This window comes from Bos indicus x Bos taurus, chromosome 7 (assembly GCF_003369695.1).
Source record: "Bos indicus x Bos taurus breed Angus x Brahman F1 hybrid chromosome 7, Bos_hybrid_MaternalHap_v2.0, whole genome shotgun sequence".
Lineage (NCBI taxonomy): Eukaryota > Metazoa > Chordata > Mammalia > Artiodactyla > Bovidae > Bos > Bos indicus x Bos taurus.
Window position 1 is genome coordinate 67,622,169 of NC_040082.1, and position 18,725 is coordinate 67,640,893.

The 18,725-nt window shown below is 58.3% G+C and overlaps 2 protein-coding genes across 2 annotated transcripts; both read right to left on the minus strand.

Moving 5' to 3' along the window:
- Positions 1–1,560: 1,560 nt before the first annotated feature.
- TPGS1 (tubulin polyglutamylase complex subunit 1) lies at positions 1,561–5,749 on the minus strand. The gene is made up of 2 exons (XM_027546714.1): positions 5,157–5,749; positions 1,561–2,335 (listed from the first exon to the last, which is right to left on the minus strand). The coding sequence occupies exons 1-2, from the start codon at positions 5,528–5,530 to the stop codon at positions 1,801–1,803; spliced, it is 909 nt and encodes a 302-aa protein (XP_027402515.1). The 5' UTR covers positions 5,531–5,749; the 3' UTR covers positions 1,561–1,800.
- Positions 5,750–7,104: 1,355 nt separating this feature from the next.
- Positions 7,105–12,066, minus strand: MADCAM1 (mucosal vascular addressin cell adhesion molecule 1). Its single transcript, XM_027546715.1, has 5 exons — positions 11,717–12,066; positions 11,333–11,605; positions 10,590–10,910; positions 8,585–9,091; positions 7,105–7,451 (listed from the first exon to the last, which is right to left on the minus strand). The coding sequence occupies exons 1-5, from the start codon at positions 11,775–11,777 to the stop codon at positions 7,339–7,341; spliced, it is 1,275 nt and encodes a 424-aa protein (XP_027402516.1). The 5' UTR covers positions 11,778–12,066; the 3' UTR covers positions 7,105–7,338.
- Positions 12,067–18,725: the final 6,659 nt, after the last annotated feature.

Genomic DNA, 18,725 nt, shown 5'->3' on the forward strand with positions numbered 1-18,725 from the left:
GGAGGTTGGCCCTGAAGTGTGAGCTGCCCCCAGAGGTAGCTTCCCCTGAGGCAAGCAGGCCAGCTTAGACCTCTGGCCAGTCCTTCACTGGCCACGCCCCCGGCAGTCCCCCATTGGTTATCCCCTGGTGGTCACTGGCCACTCCTGTCCCAGAGGGGGTGAAGGTGTCTCCTGGGCCATGTGGCTCCTTCTCTGCAGTGGGGCAGCAGTGAGCCTCCTTAGCTGGGAAGAGAATCTGGTGGCACCAGTGACGGCTTCTACATACTGTCCAGCCCTGTTTCTGATGGCTGGCGACAGTTTCTGTCGCCCCGGGGGAACCACAGGTTACTGGCGGCTCCTGGGGCCCAAGAGTAATCTGTACGCTGTAACAGCTAATGCTTACTGACTGAAGCACCTGTGTGAACCTTCTGGTTATGGAACAAATGACCCCACAACTTTGAGACTTGAAACAATAACACTCATTCATTTACCCCAAAGCAGGAGCTTCCAGTCAGGTACCTCCAGGTGGCTTGTGCCTCCTCACAGCATGGCCACTGCATACCATGCCAGCACCCACAGGGGTACCTGTCACCTTTCATGATGACAGGTACATACAGCCAAGTACTGTCACAAAAGCCACCAAGCGCAAGGAGGGGGGGACTCAGTTTCCATTTCTTTCCTGCCCCTGGAGGGGGTTGGGAGATTTTGGAAGAGCCAGTGGGAAAAGAAAGGAAGGTGGGGCTGTTACTGGTTTATCAGTTACCGGCCAAGGGCAGGTGCTGGGAAACTGGAGGAGGCAAGCTGGTTCCTGCCAAAGGTAGCTGGAGAAAGGCTTTAGATTCCCTCCTTGTGTGTGGTCTCCCTCAGTCAACAGGGGTGGCCTGGATCCCATTTGACAGAGGAGGAAGCTGAGGCTGGACCTGCCTGCACCTCATCTGGGCTAGCAGTGTGTTTCCTGCAGAGTCCTGGGTCCAGGAAGTGATCCCACTGGTGGGAGGGGGACACTCAGGTACTTGGTGACTGTCTGGTGTGCCTAGATCCTGGATGGGTTCCCTGCCCACCCCCCCAATCCCATGGTGTTGGAGGTGGTGTGGGTGTGGGTGACTGGGGCTTGGGCCCTGTTGGCCCCTTGCTGGTGGTGTGACCTCTGCTCCTCTGGGCTTGGGTTTCACCATCTGCCAGATGTGGGCAGTGGTTTACCTTCTGCATAAGACAGTGGTGAGGCAAGACACTGCAGGCCTTGGACTTGTTGGCTGTTTCCGTCATCACCATCATGACTACCGGCCCAGCTGACCTCTTCCCTTGGCGGCTGGGGTAAATCGAGGACCAGAGAGGACCTGCTCTGGCAGGGGGTTCGGGGAGGGACGGCTGGGGGCCGTGGGTCCAGATCTTGGGGCTGTGGGTCCAAGGCATCTCACTGGGTGTGCCAGTGCCCTCCGCTCCCATGAAGCCGAGTGCAGGGGCACCCTGGTTTCTGGGCAGCGGTGGGACTCGCTGGGGCTGGCTGGCGTTTCCCCGAATGGAGAGCGTTTCTGGGGACGTGTACTGGGAGTGGTCACAGGCGCTTGCACACACATCAGGTCTGCCTGGGGAACAGACTTTATTTCTGCTCAGGAGAGGCGAACCTTGGTGAATGTGCGGGGAGGGACCCTTGCCCCCTCCCCCGCTGAAGGGGACTGAGGCACCATTCCAGGTGGGAAGCTGGCATGCAGGGACACCCCAGTCCTGGCCCCCAGAAGTGCTCCGCCCAGAAGCAGGTGAACAGGACCTGAGGGCCCTGTATGTCCAGGCGGAGGAGGAGGCGGCGGCGGAGGGCGGGGCTCAGCCCACGGGCTTGACCTTAGCGATGAAGAGGGCCGCGGCCTTCTCCAGGAACTCCTCCCGGGTCATGGGGGCGCTGGGTCGTCGGGCCACCAGTGCGCGGTCCATAGCCAGCGCCAGGCTGTCGGGCCCCAGGCGCGAGCCCGCCTCCAGGTAGCGCGCGGGCGCGGTATCGTCGCTGGCCTGCAGAGCCCCCTCCAGCGTGTCCAGCACGGCCTGGCCCAAGCGGCGGTCAGCCATGGCCAGGCCCGGGTCCTCCAGCAGCCGGTAGAGGGCGCCGGCGCGTGCCACGAACTCCAGCAGCACGAAGCAGGTGAGCATCCCCGCGCGGAACACGGCCAGCGGCACTGCCTCGTGGTCCCGGCACTGGATCTTGCGCAGCAGTGGCGCCACCACCTCCTCGGGGGCCTCTCCGTCGCGGCAGATGCGCTTCAGCAGCTCGCTATACGTGCGCCCATCCAGCCCCGGCTTCTTCTTGCGCCCGCTGGCGCTCAGGCACTCGTAGGCCACACCAACGTTGTTGTTGAAGGCCGTCCTGAGGGCGGAGGGGGCGTCGGCTCGCACTAGAGGCCTGCTCCGGCCCCCCAACCTCAACACACCGGCCCCTCCTGCCTCAGGTCCGTTCCACCAGCTGTGCCCTGACCTGGAGCGCCCTCCCCCAGATCTCCCCACGGCTCCACCGAGTCTGTGCTCAGCCGTCTGTGTTCAGCATCATGTCTAGGGCAGTACCCTCCCCGACCGCCTAACCCCTTCCTATACTTATCTTCACGGAGTCCTCCTGAGTTCCCTCCTTCCCATCACATCAGCTCAGGAGCCTATCAGGGAGTTCATCTGTCCGGTCACTCATTACAGTCCTAGGGCCCACACCACCACCTAGGAGCTCGAGAAACGGCTGCCAACGGGCTCCTGCCCACGGACTTTCCACCTTAGAGGTGTCACTGGGCAGGACTGTCCCTACCTCTTAACTGAGTTAACTCATTTCACCTGTGCAGGCCCTGAGCCTGTAACCCAGGGTGTGGCTCAAGCCTGCTGCTGCTGCTTTGTAAGTTTATCTGAAAGTGGTCACATCAACCCGGACACACTGCTTCCTGCCTCCACAGGTCACATCAGGAATGGCCCCAGTGCCGACACTACTTACTGCTTGCCTCACGAAGCCATGAGGTCCCCCTCTGCTGTGACCTGGCCATGCCAGGAGTTTCCCAGGTGGTCGTGTGTGGGCTTGGGTCAACCTGGGTGCCCACTCCAACCCCTCCCTTGGCAGCCAGCACCCTGCCGCAGCTCTAAAGCAAAGAAGTGAGGCCTGAGGCAGCTGATGGCCGGGCCAGGGGTCCCACAGAGGAAGGGGAACCCCACGGCTCACACTCACCCTTTCTCAGAGCCTGGCTCCACTCTTATCTGTGAGACACGGCATGCCACCTGCCTGTACTGGACAGCATGGGTGGGAACCTGGTCTACACTGGGCTGGAGCAGGGCGGGGTCCAGGAACAGCCATGCTCACCCAGTGAGCTCCAGGGGTCAAGGCCCCTTACAGAGGAGGAGCCGAGGTGCAGAGGGGAGAGGGTAGGACCTGGGGTCTTGCCCAGCTGGGATTCACTTCTCAGTTCTAGGACAATGTGCTGGGGCTTTGGGGTTAGTGAGAGCACCCTGTGAAGTGTGGGGGTGCCAGACCTTCCCTTTGCACAACTGGCACTGCGTTAACTGCTGCCACCTCGAAACAAGCCCTTGTAGGAACTTCTGTTGTCAGCTCCTTTCCCCAGGACAAGGGTCTCTGGTGGGAGCAAGCCTGGTGGTGATGATGCTGGGGCCAGCTTGGTGGCCGTGTAGCAATTAAGCCCACACCTAGATCGTGTCCCAGACTGAGTCAGGAACTGGGAGCGGCTTGGCTGGGTGGTCCTAGCTCAGTGTGCAGCCAGGACCCTGGTGGAGCCCCCTCCCCTGAAGGCTCCCTGTGGAAGCCCCTCCCCAGGGGCAGCATGAACACGCTCAGGTTATGGTGCTGGCCCCCTGAGTGGGTGACAGGCAAGGTGGTGATGCAGGCTGGTCTGGTTTGATGTGTGAGGCAGCTGCCTGAGGTTGTGAATACAGGAGGCTCTTGGGGGTATCTTGGCAGCAGGCTGTCCCACCCCCGAGGGCATGGCCCACTTCCCATGGAGGGTCCACTCCTGCAACCCTGGGTGAGCAGTGCCCTGTTGATTCTGCAGCAGCTGTGAGGCCACTGAGGTTTCAGGTTCCTGTCCCTGTGGCCTGACAGCTCATCCATCAACCACTCAGCTCTGCCTGAAGTCTCCCCCAGGAACCTGGTCAACCAGCCAGTTGTTCTGAGTGACTCAATCGCCCTGGAGTTGGTCAGTGCTGTTCCTGGCCGGCCTAGACCTGTGCCGGTTCTATCCACTGTGCCATTTTTCTCATCTGGAAAATAAGGGTTCTAACCTGTGTCTCAGGATTCTTGGGAGGACAGAGATTAGTTTTTGTGCCTGGTGTGAGGCTGGGGTCCCACGTGTGCTTGTCACTTGCTGCCATGCAGCCCTGTCCAGGTGCTGTTTACCATGGGCTCCCAGCCTTGTGGGCAGGAAGATGCATAGCAGGCAGTGATGGCCCAGGGAGGTGAGATCATCAGGGGAGAAGACAGAGGAAGGCCACACCCCACCTTGAGGCCGTTCTGGGGGCTCCAGTTGAGAGGGCGCACCCACGCGGTCTGCCATCCTGGGCTCTGGTCCTCAGGCTCCCCCATGTCAGCTCCCACACGGAGGAGTTTACAGAGCATGTTGGGCATTTGTTAAAAAGAACCAATTTATGGGTCATGTCACAGAGACAGGGAGACTTTTCCGCTGTAGACAGGGGGCTCTCGACAGGGTGACTCTGTCCCCAGGGGACACTAGTAATGATGTCTGGGGGCAGTTTTGTTTGTCACCATTCGGTGGGTGGAGGCCCAAGAGGCTGCTCAACACCTGCAGGACCCTCTACAGAGTGACCTCCCCCACCCACACAATGTCAGAGAGCCAAGGGGGAGGGGCTCTGGTTCAGTGTTTGAAGAGATGGGGTCCTCTCCTTGCTCACAGCCTTTTCCTTCATACTTGCCCCTCTGAGTCACGCGGTGTAAACCAGGGTGGCCCCCAGCATCACCAAATACCAAGTCGACCAGAATTACCAGCGCCAGCACTCAGCTGGGTGGCCTCGCCGGGACCCTGGACCCCCGCGCGGTCCGCGCCCCTCCTGCGCCAGACGCAGCCGTCTACAGTTCCCAGCACGCCCCGCGCTCGTGCACCGGCGCCGAGGGTGGGGAGCCGCGCGGAGCCCGCTGGGAGTTGAAGTCCGGCTGCAGCCCCTACCCGTCCAGGCCCGGCCCAGCCCCGCACCTCTGGGAGTGGTGAGCCAGGCGAAGATGCCACAGTGCGCGGCCCAGGCGCTGCTGCTGCAGCAGGAGCTGGCCCGGAGGCTCCCCGGCGCCGCCGTTTGCAGGAGACCGCAGGCCCATGTTCTCGAAGTAGTGCGCCAGAAAGGCGATGGGCTCCTCCGGTCGCGCCTCCAGCACCTTTAGCAGGGCCGCGCGTAGCATCTCCGTCACGCCGACCTGTCGCAGGAAGTCCTCTTCACTCTCGGCCGTCGCCGCCGTTCGGGGCACCCCCGGCCGGCCGCTGTCTGTGAAACTGGTTGCCTGTGCCACCGCCTGCCGCCGCTTCTCCACTGCCGCCATCTTCGCTGAGGGCAGAGGGACCGGAAGCGCTGCCATATCTCACAGTGCGCTGCCGCTTCAGAGCGGCCATCTTGGTTAAGGGCAGAGGGCACCAGAATCTCGCTGAGAGACTCTTAAGAAATGATCACAACAGGGCATCCTTTTCCCTAGGTTCTAATAGGCACTGTCTCCAGGTTTCCTCTTTATGTGTGCTGCTTGGCTTTCCTGGCTTAGACGTGGAGCTTAAATTTTGCCAGACTCCAAAATGGACCCCAGGAAGGGCTTGGTTTCAGGTATGAAGCCGATTGCTTGCCATCCTGGTAATGGGAGGGTCCTTTCTTAGCCTGGTCCCCTAGCAACAGGTCTCCTTGGTTACCAGGAAGCCCTGACAAGCTTGGGCGGGTGGCTCCACCCCCACGCCGGGACTAAGCGCCGCTCTCACCCGCTTTTTTGAGGGCAAACTCGGAGGCTTTGTGCTCAGCCTGGTCTTCAGCCTAACCCAATCTCTGTGTGAGTTTCTAGCTCACCTCGTGCGGAAAGGCTCCCTCTCCCCACCAGGCTGGGTTAAGGCTCTCCTCTGCGCTTTCGCTGCCCTTATTCACGTGTACGCGTTCGTAGAGTGAAAGACTATGGTGCCCAGTTCCCTGTCCCAGCCTGCTACCTTTCGTCACCACCAGAGGGCGCTTTCTCATGGCGCATCTTCTATAGCTCTGAAAGTGTTAGTCACTTAGTTGTGTTCGACTCTGCGACCCCATGAATTGTTTTGTAGTCTGCCAGGCTCCTCTGTCCATATGATTATCCAGGCAAGAATACTAGAGTGGGTTGCCATTCCATTCTCCAGGGGATCTTATCGACCCAGGGATTGAACCCAGGTCTCCTGCATTGCAGGCAGATTCTTTACGGTCTGAGCCACCAGGGAAGCAAGCCCTAAGCCCTTTAGCTCTAAACTCTTACAAAGGTCCCCAGTTCCAGAAGGTCGAAACCCGTGGCATCTACAGCCCTTCACCTCCCGGTATCATGTCCAGCCTCTGTCTCAACCCCTGCCGCCACTTCCCCCGCCACTTAATCCCCAGCCACCCTAAAAGAGTACATACAGTTTCCCTTATCAAGCACCCTTCTGTTTCTTTGCCTGTGCGGTCCTCCAACAAGTACTTTTCTCCTCTTCTTTTGAGGACTCCTAGTTACTCTTGCCTGGAAAATCCTATGGACGGAGGAGCCTGGTAGGCTGCAGTCCATGGGGTCGCGAAGAGTCGGACACGACTGAGCGACTTCACTTTGACTTTTCACTTTAATGCATTGGAAAGGGAAATGGCAACCCACTTCAGTGTTCTTGCCTGGAGAATCCCAGGGACGGGGGAGCCTGGTGGGCTGCCGTCTATGGGGTCGCACAGAGTTGGACACGACTGAAGCAACTTAGCAGCAGCAGCAGTTACTCTTTAAGCTTCAGCGTTCCCACATGCAGGGAGGGGCCCCAGGCAGAGTACACGCCTCCTTCCCCCAGCCCTGGCCACGTGGGACTGCGGTGGTGTCTGTCCTTCCTTGCCTCTCTGGGAGAGTCACCTAGAGCAGAGGATGGTTGGAGCTGTGCAGAGGATTCCCAAGTCGTGGGACCAGGACAGAAACCACTAAGGTCAGACTAGATGCTCTTTATTTTCCAGCTCTGCACCATGGAGGGTCGGCTCCCCAGGGGCCCACGGAAGGGACACCCAGCCAGCTGGGGAGTCTGGATGTGCCGGCCATCAGGGCAGGGAGCCCATGGTCACTGCCTGATGTCCAGAACGCTGCCCATGTCCTCTAGTCACAACCGAGTAGAAGGAAAGTCTCCCTTCATATGGTCTACGCAGGGTGGGGGTGTGAGGCCCAGGTCATCGGCTTGTGGGCTGGCAGCGTTTCCACAGGTGGTAGGCGAGGAACACCAGGAGAAGGAGCCCCAGCGCCAAGCTGCTGGTCCACAGGGCAGCTGACATCGTCGGGGAGCCTGGAGAGAGAGGCATCTGGAATCCTGCAGCCCTCTTCAGGCTTGGGGAGCAGTCCGGCAGAGCCTGCTAAGGGCTCACAGATTGACCAGGTTCCCTGAAACTGTACAAAGGACTTAACAGTTTAAAACACCTTTGTGAAATGTACAGAAATCCCTGGACTAGCCAAAGGCCTTGTGTGTTTAGTCACTCAGTCGTGTCTGACTCTGTGACTCCACGGACTGTAGCCCACCAGGCTCCTCTGTCCATGGAATTCTTCAGGCAAGAATGCTGGAGTGGGTTGCCATTCCCTTCTCCAGGGGATCTTCTGACCCAGAGATCGAACCCGGGTCTCCTGCATTGCAGGCCAATTCTTTACCATCTGAGCCAACAGGAAAGCCCCCAAAGGCCTTTAGAGCAACTCTTTGGAAAGGTACCTAGGACCTTGTAGTTAGAAGTGAGCAATCCAGGAACTTCCTGATGGTCCAGTGGCTAAGCCTCAGCACCCAGTGTAGGGGACCCAGGTTCCATACCTGGTCAGGGAACTAGATCCCACATGCCACAACTAAAGATACTACAAGCTGCAACTAAGACCAGATGCAGCCAAGTAAATAATAAATCGCCATATAAAAATTTTTTTAAAAAGTGGGCAGTCCAGTGAGGGGCCCCTCACCACAGCTGCATTTGAAGTGTGACCAGTCTGGGTGGACAGCACTGTCCATGTAAAACACACATTGCATTTTGAAGACTTAGTCTGAAAACAAACTTCAGTCATGCTTCTTAATAGACTGCATGTTGAAATGATAACATTCGAAATATATTGGGTTTGATGATATATCGTCAAACTTATTTTTTTTTTTCCCTCCTGAATGTGGCTTTCAGAAAAACTGGAATTACTGATGTGTCTGTGTCTTGTTTCTATTCCACAGGCTGTCTCAGTCCGTCGAGTTTACAGGGTTTACAAAATGCTGTGACAGCTGCAGGGTCCCTGAAACTTAGTTATCGCCATGCAGGCAGCTGTGACTTGTGACCCTTAAAGGGTCAGGGAAGCCCTCTAGACAGCTGAGGATACAGGCTGACTAGCAGGGCACTCCTTGTCTAAGGCCTGGACACTAGGCTCCCCTCCCTCCCAGGCCCCTGCAGTCCCCAAACTCACAGATTTCCGGGACCACATACAGGTTGGCCATGTGGCCCCCAGGGTCCAGGCGACACTGGAACCAGCCCTCAGGATGGCACCCGGACCACAGCGTGCTCCTGCTGCTCAGCCAAGCTTGGGCCCCCGCCTCCCACGTCTCGTAGGCCTCCAGCCCGCCAGGGGCCTGGGTCCAGCGCACGGCCATGCTGGGACCACAGGGCACCTCGCACAGCAGCTCTAAAGCCCCTGATGCTGACGACTGGTGGATCTCCGGGAGGCACGGCCTGGTGGAGCTGTTGCTGGACGTGGCGCCAGGACTTGCGGGGCCAGGACTCGCGGGGCTGTAGGTGGAGGCCAGCTCGGGGGAGGTAGTGATGGGAGGCTTCGGGGGCTTCATGACAAAGGACTCTGGGGTGGTTGTATCAGTGGGCTCCGGGGACGCTGTGATGCTGGGCTTTGCAGGGGTCATGGTGGGCAGCTCTGAGGAGGTGATGCTGGGGGGCTCCGGGGAGGTCAGGCCCTGCAGGACTGGGAAAGGCAGCAGCCATTTGTTTTCTACCTGCTGCCCAGGCCCCTCTCCTACCTCCCTCTCTCCGCCTGAAACACATGGTTGGACCTGATCTGCTCCAGGTCCTGTCCTTCACTTGGATGAATTGCAGGGTATCCCAGTGGGTAGGAACAGGATCGGGGTCTGACATGCCCCCTCCCCCCAACACACGCCAGCGAGTGTATAAATCTGTTAAGAGGCATGAGAGACCCCCATCTAGGGGCTGGGCTGCAGAGTGATGCGGGCATTGGACTTTATTATTATGGGGCTAAGGGGGGAGGAAGGGGGGAGGAGGGCCCACCTAAGGAACAAGGACGTGCCTAAGTTTTCTTTCTGTACCACCTTGTGGTGCAGATGAGAGACTGAGGGTCTTCCCACCCCACCCTACTTCCCTTACCTCAGTAAGGGAAGGCCAAACCTTCCAGGCCCCCAGGCCCCCAGTCATTAATGTGAGTTTTGGGGTGCCCTGTCAGAGACCCAGTCTGTGCTTGCTTGGTGAGAGGCTGCCACAGGCTTGGTGATATGGGCGGGGTTTGTCCCAGAAGAGAGCAAAGTAAACAGTAACCTCTGACGTGAACTGACCACCTACTGTGTGCCAGCCCCCACATTAAATGTTTTCATTCATTCAGCAAGCATTTATTGTGCACCTACTATGGGCCAGGCCCCCAGGATAACAGTTATTCATTCATTCATTCAGGATGTATCTACTGAAAACCTACATGCACTGGGCCCTGTTTTAGCCTCTGGGGACACAGCCATGAACACATTCCTGTCTTAGTGAAACCATCAGCAGGGGAGACAGACGATGGAAAAAGCGAGCACACAAGTCGGATGTTGATAAAAGGTGTCAAGAAATATTCAACAGGGGAAGAGAAGAGGCCTGTGTGTGTGTGTGTGGCGGGGGTGGTGGGACCTCTTGGGCAGGAAGATCAGGGCAAGCCTCACTGGGAAGGAGACCTCACTGGGAAGGAGGGGGGTGCGGGAGCTGTAGGGAAGAGCATTCCCATGGAGGGCACAGAGATGCAAAGGCCCTGGGGCAGCAATGCCCCTGAAGTGTGGGAGGAACTGCAGTGTGAGTGAAGGGGAAGAAGGGAGGGGGATAGGGCAGGTGTGCAGGGCCCTGTAGGTGGGTGCAGCCAGCTTGGACTTTCACCTGAAGGGAGGTGGGAGCCCCAGAGGGCTGTGGGCAGAGGAGGAGCAGCACCTTGGTGGGCTTGGCTCAGGGTAGGTGCGCTGCAAATCTGTTGAATGAATGAACCAGTGAGAAGTAGCCCCCTGGCTGCCACTGGAGGCCAGGTGAAGGATGGAAAGTGACTTTCCCTCCAGCTGGTGGTGCGAGACCTGTCCAGGTGGAGACCCAGCGGGTGCAGGGAGGAGCCAGGACTCCCAACGAGTGGCCAGGCAGCCACCCAGGGCTCACCAGAGACTCAGGTGCTGGGCGGTGTGACCTTGTCCACTTCCCCACGGGCGCAGGCTCACCTGGAATGGTCCGGTGGCGGGTCAGCTCCCGGCCGGGCAGCCTCATGGTCACCTGGCAGTGGAGGGTGCGCAGGCTGGAGGTCTCTGAGGTGGGCAGCAGCCAGCGCTGGGTCACTTGGAACAGCGAGTCCTCGCCTTCCTGGGGCTCCTCAGTCACGTTCGGGAGGGCTTCCACTCCCTCCAGTTCCCGATCCCCCAGGAGCAGGGACATGGAGAGGGTGTCAGGGCCAGGAGGTGTGACATTGTGGGCCGTGCAGGCCACCTCCTGGTCCCTCCCTGGCACAACGGCCTCAGGGGATACAGTCAGCTGGTCAGGGAAGGCTGTGGGGGAGGGGAGGAGCGGGTGAGCTGAACCAGGAGGTTTAGGGCTGCGCCTGGAAGAGGTGGCGTGGAGGTGGGGCCTGGGGTTCCTGGAGACTGCTGGGGCACCGGGACAGGCGAGACCCGCTACGACAGCCTGTGTAGCTAGAGTATAAGGTGTCAGAGCGAGTCCAGAGCGGAAAGGGCAGGGGGTGAGGTCCTGGAGGATCGGGCGTGGATGGGGAAGAGGGATGCGCGGAGAACGGGGACTGCAGGGGGACTGCAGAGCGACTCTGGAGGACCTGCGAGGCGGGCTAGGAGCTGGGACGTGGTGGGCAATCCGGGAAGCGTTCCAGGCGGAGGTGGCCAAGGGACGGAGGGAAAGCAGGGCTGCCGGCCGGGGCCCCGAGGGCGCAGAGGCGGGGGGAGGGGCGGGGGCTCACCAAACAGCAGGAGCCGCACCCGGTGCTGGAGGTTCACGTCCCCACAGGAGCCCACGCACACGCGGGTCCCCGCCGCAGACAGCGAGGCGTTGAGCACGTACAGGATGCTGAGGCCCGCGCTGGACTGTACGGCGCCCAGACTGGTGTCCAGGCCCCGCCACACCACCGAGGCCGCCCTGCCGTCTGCGCAGGTCATGCGGCAGGTGAAGTTTCGCGACTCGCCCACGGCCATCGCCACCTGGCTCTCAGGTGGATCCACTTCCAGCAGCCCACCTGCGGGCGACCGCGGTCTCAGCTCCGCCCTCCTCCTCCCAGGTCCCTACGTGGGGTTCCCCATCACCTCCCCAACCTCCGCACGCGCGTCTGCGGCCCCTCCCCGCTCACCGCGGCCAGGCTGGAGCAGCCCCAGAAGGAGGGGAAGCAGGAGGGCGCGGCCCCGTTCCATGCTCGGCCAGGCTCTGTCCCTTGCCCGTGGGGGCGGTGGCTTAAATAGTGGCGTCCCGGGCTCCTTCCCGCCGCCCCGCGACCCCGCGACCCCGCTTCCTCTCTTCCAGCTGCTCCCCGGGGGTTTCCCGAGGGGGTTTCCCACTCTGACCCCCGATGACCCTGGAGGCGACAGAGGGGAAGGGGCTGGGGGCGAGAGGTGCGGGGGCACGGTAGGGGAGCGGCCGAAGTCGGAACAGGAGGGCAGAAGGCCTGGGCCGGTTCCAGGCCTCGCTTTTAGAAACGCAACCTCGGAAGATGGAGGCAGGAGAGGGTTGACGGTGGAGGGGCCAGGCCCGGGGTTGGCGCCCGGTTCGCGCCGTCGCGGGACTCTCGGTCTTTACTACCCGGAGCGGCCGCACGGGGGCGATGGAGAGCAGTCTCCTGGGAGCTGGGGCGGCCGCGCTGGGGTTCTCCTGCGGTGGATCTCCCGGAGAAGTGTCCTGACGGAGCGGGGGAGGTCCCCCAGGGGTGAGGATGTTGTGGGGTGGTGGGGTCTCTTGGGGGTGATGGGGCTGCGGCCCACGATGCCTAGGACACCGCACTACCCGCCCCTGAGCTTGTCTCCCGTGCGCCTAATGGGCAGGCAGGATGGGAGCCCGGGGCCACGGAGCGTCTTCCGAGGAGACGCCTGGGAGGGGACCCACAGCAATCATCAGCCAGGCCCGAGATCCTCGTGTCCCCAACGCCTGAATCCGTCTGCCCTTTCCGTTGTGTAGACCACCCTCAGCCTGGTCCTGGGTTCCCTCAAGGCCATTCACCACCGGGCACCAGAGTGGATTTAGAAACACCCTCTGAGCATGCAGACACTCCACGGCTGCCCCGTGGCAGAGGGAAAAACCCAAACTTCAGGCCACGGCCGGAGCCTGGGCATTTGGCAGCCTCCGGACCTAGCACATGCCTTCTCTGCTGGGCTGTGTCCAGACGCAGCCTCCTGAGTGGGAAGGGCCCCAGCTAGCTTCCCCTCCCCCCACTTCCTCCAAGTCCTTAGAGAGGTCAAATGGCTGATGTCATATCCCCCCTGTACTGGGAATAGCCGGGGCGGGGGGTGGGGGGGTGGGTTGTCTGCTGTGGCCTGTCCTGTGACCCCAGACTCTGAGCACAGCAGGCACGCAGAAGGAAAAGGGTGGAGGGTCCTGGTTGCCTCCTACCCCCGCCTGACTTTAGGTGTGACTTGTGCCTCAGTTTCCCTGACTTCAGAGTGAGAGGACCTGCTGGGAGATGCCAGTTTCTAAGCACTACCAGCTCTGCCCATCTGTGTTCTCAGCATCTTTTTTTTTTTTTTTAACTTATTTGACTGTGTGGGGGTCTTTTGTTGTGGCTCTCAGCATCTTCCATCTTCCTTGCAGCTGCTGGATCTTTGGTTGCAGCAGATGGATCTAGTTCCCTGATGGGGGTCTAGTTCTAGACCACCAGGGAATGCCCTCTTTTCAACCTCTTAATTGTCAGAGGCAGAACGTGGGGCCCAAGATCAGGGACTGGAGGCAGAGAGGGGGAGCTGAGGCTGAGGGGCTGGGGACAGAGGAGGGGCTGAGGCTGGGGGGACTGGGGGCTGGGGTGAGCTGAGGAGGTGGCTGTAGAGGGCTGGGGACAGAAGAAGGAGGCTGAGGCTTGGTGGTCCAAGGGTTGGAGGGTGAGGCTGGGGGGCTGGGGATGGGAGTCAGGCTGGGGGGGGCCTGGCATCAGAGGATGGAAGCTGAGATTCGGGGGGCCCAGGTGTGTGAACCCAGAGTCTGGCTTCTTTGGCCCCATCCCCCTACCCCTGGTGCCGGGAAAGGCAGCACAGGAAGGAGGCTCCAAGGTGCGGTCCCTCCCCAGGCCGGAGGTTTGGGCCCTTCTCGGGAAGCTGGGCCCTTAACCCGGGTGGGGGGCAGCTGGCCTGGTGAATGGGTCTCTTCCCAGCCCCTGACCTGGCTTCCTGCTGCCCTGGCAGCCAAGGTCCTTGCAAGGCGTGGGCCTGCTGCCCCCACCCCCCCACTGCCTGGCCCCTCCAGCTCCAAGCCTCTGCCTGCGTGAACGAAGAACCATTGGGTTAAAGATGCCTGCAGTGATCAGAGGGCAGTGCTAAGGGGGACACGATGACCAGGGCATCAATGGAGGGCACCATGAGGAAGGGACAGGTGGGCTCAACAGAGGAAGAAGGTTCCGGGCAGAGGTGGGGGACAGGAAAGGGCGGAGACACGGAGACTGAGTAGGGATGGGGGAGGAAAGGGTTGGGCAGGTGCCTGGAGGAGCAGAGCCAGCACCAGGGGGAGGGGGTGGAAGACTGAACCCTACTCCTAGGCTGCTCCAGGGACATCTGCTTCTGCCCCTGGGTGACTGAGCCCATGGGAGCTGCTGCCAGGGGGGCTGATGGTCTGGCTGTACCCCCTACCCTGGGCTTCCTGCTCTTGGTCCCCATTTCCCAGCATTGCCCCCTGCACAGAGGAAGTCCTCAGTGACCTCTGCTGGAAGCCTCCTTTCCATGGAGGGTCCTGTCACCACCGGAGGTCGGACACTCTAGCCCCCTCCTTGCTCCCCAGGATGATCTCAGGGCTCTGCGGGGGACTGGGCTGAGCAGGGTGTCCAGAGGCCAGTGCCCTGGCCCTGGGAGACACCTGTTCCCCCAGGACCCCTGTACTCTGCCTAGCCAGCTCCCCTTGCTAGCATCGCTGGTCAGTTGGGGGCCTCATGGATTTTCTTTGGTGTGAGCTAGAGCCCTGGGGCAGGGCTGAGTCATTGGAGAGCACTGCCCCCCCGCTCCCCCCACGTCAGATGCCCCACTCAACTCTGGTGCTGGAGGACCCTGGATGTCACCCTCAGCCCCCTCCCTGGATGGCTTCCTGCCTGGGTGGTCTCAGGGAGGTTAAGGGAGGAGATGGAGGCTGTGAGGGTCAAAGATGGCCTGTTACATAGCCCCACAGAAGGTTCTAGAGCCTGACAGGGCTATTCAATCGGTTCTTCAATGTCCCTGATGGTCCCTGAAGTTCCCTGGCCAAGCTGGGCTGAGGCGGCGAGGAGGGCACAGGGGCAGGACAGGCCCCGACTGACCTTAGCAGGTGTGGGCAGACTTGGGCAGAGATAACTCAGGTCTGCCCGCCCAGCACCTGCCCGTCTGGCCATCCACAATTATGCACCCACTCTGTCCCTTAGGCCACCAGCCTCCAACCTCCACTATCCATTCATCTACCTAGCCTTCTGTCCACTTGGCATCCAGCTGTTCATCCACCCATGCATCCATCCGCCTGCAACTGAACAAGCTCCCCCATCTACCAACCCACACGTCCACTTTGGCAGCCTCAGTGTGGTGTGGTGACTGGCTGTGTTTGAGAGGGAAAGCACTGCTCCGCTGCTCCAGGCTGTGATGAAGGGGGAGGTTTACAAGGTTGCAAACTCAGATTACTACTGAGTTTGTAGCAGGCAGGGCTGCCAGCCAGGTGTCACTCGGTTCAGTTCAGTCGCTCAGTCGTGTCCGACTCTTTGCGACCCCATGAACCGTAGCATGCCAGGCCTCCCTGTCCATCACCAACTCCCAGAGTCCACCCAAACCCATGTCCATTGTGTCGGTGATGCCATCCAACCATCTCATCCTCTGTCGTACCCTTCTCCTCCGGCCTTCAATCTTTCCCAGCATCAGGGTCTTTTCAAATGAGTCAGCTCTCTGCATCAGGTGGCCAAAGTATTGGAGTTTCAGCTTCAGCATCAGTCCCTCCAATGAACACCCAGGACTGATCTCCTTTAGGATGGACTGGTTGGATCTCCTTACAGTCCAAGGGACTCTCGAGAGTCTGCAACATCACAGTTCAAAAGCATCAATTCTTCGGCACTCAGCTTTCTTTATAGTCCAACTCTCACATCCATACATGACCACTGGAAAAATCATAGCCTTGACTAGATGGACCTTTGTTGGCAAAGTAATGTCTCTGCTTTTTAATATGCTGTTTAGGTTGGTCATAACTTTCCTTCCAAGGAGTAAGCGTCTTTTAATTTCATGGCTGCAATCACCATCTGAAGTGATTTTGGAACCTAGAAAAATAAAGTCAGCCACTGTTTCCACTGTTTCCCCATCTATTTGCCATGGAGTGATGGGGCGAGATGCCATGATCTTAGTTTTCTGAATGTGAGCCTTAAGCCAACTTTTTCACTCTCCTCTTTCACTTTCATCAAGAGGTTCTTTAGTTCTTCTTCACTTTCTGCCATAAGGGTGGTGTCATCTGCATATCTGAGGTTATTGATATTTCTCCTGGCAGTCTTGATTCCAGCTTGTGCTTCCTCCAGCCCAGCGTTTCTCATGATGTACTCTGCATATAAGTTAAATAAGCAGGGTGACAATATACAGCCTTGACATACTCCTTTTCCTATTTGGAACCAGTCTGTTGTTCCATGTCCAGTTCTAACTGTTGCTTCCTGACCTGCATACAAATTTCTCAAGAGGCAGGCCAGGTGGTCTGGTATTCCCATCTCTTTCAGAATTTTCCACAGTTTATTGTGATCCACACAGTCAAAGGCTTTGGCATAGTCAATAAAGCAGAAATAGATGTTTTTCTGGAACTCTCTTGCTTTTTCTGTGATCCAGAGGATGTTGGCAAATTGATCTCTGGTTCCTCTGCCTTTTCTAAAACCAGCTTGAACATCAGGAAGTTCACAGCTCATGTATTGCTGAAGCCTGGCTTGGAGAATTTTGAGCATTACTTTATTAGCGTGTGAGATGAGTGCAATTGTGCAGTAGTTTGAGCATTCTTTGGCATTGCCTTTTTTGGGGATTGGAATGAAAACTGACCTTTTCCAGTCCTGTGGCCACTGCTGAGTTTTCCAAATGTGCTGGCATATTGAGTGCAGCACTTTCACAGCATCATCTTTTAGGATTTGAAATAGCTCAACTGGAATTCCATCACCTCCACTAGCTTTGTTCCTAGTGATGCTTCTTAAGGCCCACCTGACTTCACATTCCAGGATGTCTGGCTCTAGGTGAGTGTGAGTGATCACACCTCATGATTATCTGGGTCGTGAAGATTTTTTTTGTCCAGTTCTTCTGTGTATTCTTGCCACCTCTTCTTAATATCTTCTGCTTCTGTTAGGTCCATACCATTTCTGTCCTTTATTGAGCCTATCTTTGCATGAAATGTTCCCTTGGCATCTCTAATTTTCTTGAAGAGATCTCTAGTCTTTTCCATTCTATTGTTTTCCTCTATTTCTTTGCATTGATCACTGAGGAAGGCTTTCTTATCTCTCCTTGCTATTCTTTGGAACTCTGCATTCAAATGGGTATATCTTTCCTTTTCTCCTTTGCTTTTCGCTTCTCTTCTTTTCACAGCTATTTGTAAGGCCTCCTCAGACAGCCATTTTGGTTTTTTGCATTTCTTTTTCTTGGGGATGGTCTTGCTCCTTGTCTCCTGTACAATGTCACGAACCTCCATACTCACCACTTAAAATGTGATTTTTAATTTAAATATTAACCTAAAAACAGATGTTTGACCTGCTTATCAGAAAACTTTAAGTGTGCTTAAAGCAACTTGGGTTTATGAATCTACTTTCTCATCTACAGTCTCATTTTAAAATTTTATTTATTTAGTTATTTTTGGCCATTCCATGCAGCATGCAGGATCTTAGTTCCCTGATGAGATATTGAACATGTGCCCCCTGTGGTAGAAGTGTGGAATATTAACCACTGGACTGGCAGGGAAGTCCCTTATTTATTTATTTTTTGGCCTCACTGGGGGCTGGGGGTAGGGGAACCGGCTCCCTGGCCTTGCAATGGATCTGGGTCCCTGAGCACAGAATGGAAATGTCCTCCATCAGACCCTTGCCTGAGCCCTGGGATGCCCACTGTGCTAAGGGTTTAGGATGGTGGTTTTCACCAGGTGGACTTTTTTGGTGGCTCAGCTGATAAAGGATCCGCCTGCAATGTGGGAGACCTAGGTTTGATCCCTGGGTTGGGAAGATCCCCTGGAGAAGGAAACAGCCACCCACTCCAGTATTCTGGCCTGGAGAATTCCATGGACTGTATAGTCCATGGGGTCACAGAGTAGGACACGACTGAGTGACTTTCACTCTCACCAGGTAGGGGCACTAGGTGACTCCTGAAATGGAGAGGATGGGGCCGGGTGCCAATCAGTGCTGGGAACATCAGAGGTTGGGAAATCCTGGGTGGGAGGTGGCTGGTGGAGGACTTGGGAGCCTCTGGGCGCCCTGCCTGTAGACGCGGAGGGGTTGGGTTGGGGGTCACCCAGGGCCGACCCCTCGGGGAAGTTCTCTGCTTCAGGAGCCTGTTTGAAGCCCAGGCTCTCTACCCCTGACATGAATGGACCAAGAGGATGCGGGCCTGGTAGCAAGGTCTGGGTGATGGGGGGAGGGGGCTGCAAATTCAGAGCCCAATCAAGGTGCGATTGGGGTCGTTCTGCAGGGAGTGTGGGAAACTGGGGTCGCAGGGCTGTGACCAGACACCTGGGTCAAGGCGTCTGGAGGGACCAGGATGGGCTTGGGGGTGCTAGGTAAGGAATGGGGCCAACGTCTAGCGTCAAGGCAGACCAGCAGGGGAAAGTCAGGATGGGCAACTGAGGTCAGAGTCCTGCTGGAGCCGAGGGTCGGTGGTCAGGTCACTTTCGGGCGGGATTGAGGGTCAGGGTCGGGCCTGTAGCTCGTACTCGCCGCGCTGCGTCTTTGGTGACGAGCTTCTCAACCAACAGGACGCGGCGGTCCAGCTCGGCTTGGCCCCAGAAGGCGCCCGCAACCTACAGCGAGGATTTCAGGAACACGCCGGCGCGCGTTCAGGTCTCCCCGGAGAACCACGGTCCCCCCGCCCGGACTACAACTCCCGACATGCCGCAGGGGCCGGGGTGGCGGCCGGGGGCGCGTTTCCCACAAGGCCGAAAGGAGCGCAGCGTCTCTCTAGCCCCGCACTGGCCGGCGAGGTCGCACGGCCCTCGGTTCT

Bases quoted from the DNA above. Each gene is read 5' to 3' on its own strand.
- MADCAM1 (XM_027546715.1), bottom strand. From the start codon at position 11,777: ATGGAACGGGGCCGCGCCCTCCTGCTTCCCCTCCTTCTGGGGCTGCTC. The intron at 11,606-11,716 runs GTGAGCGGGGAG...GGTCGCCCGCAG, and splicing joins GCTGCTCCAGCCTGGCCGCG to GTGGGCTGCTGGAAGTGGAT. The intron at 10,911-11,332 runs GTGAGCCCCCGC...CCTCCCCCACAG, and splicing joins GGTGCGGCTCCTGCTGTTTG to CCTTCCCTGACCAGCTGACT.
- TPGS1 (XM_027546714.1), bottom strand. From the start codon at position 5,530: ATGGCAGCGCTTCCGGTCCCTCTGCCCTCAGCGAAGATGGCGGCAGTG. The intron at 2,336-5,156 runs GTGCGGGGCTGG...CTCCGCCCTCAG, and splicing joins CTGGCTCACCACTCCCAGAG to GACGGCCTTCAACAACAACG.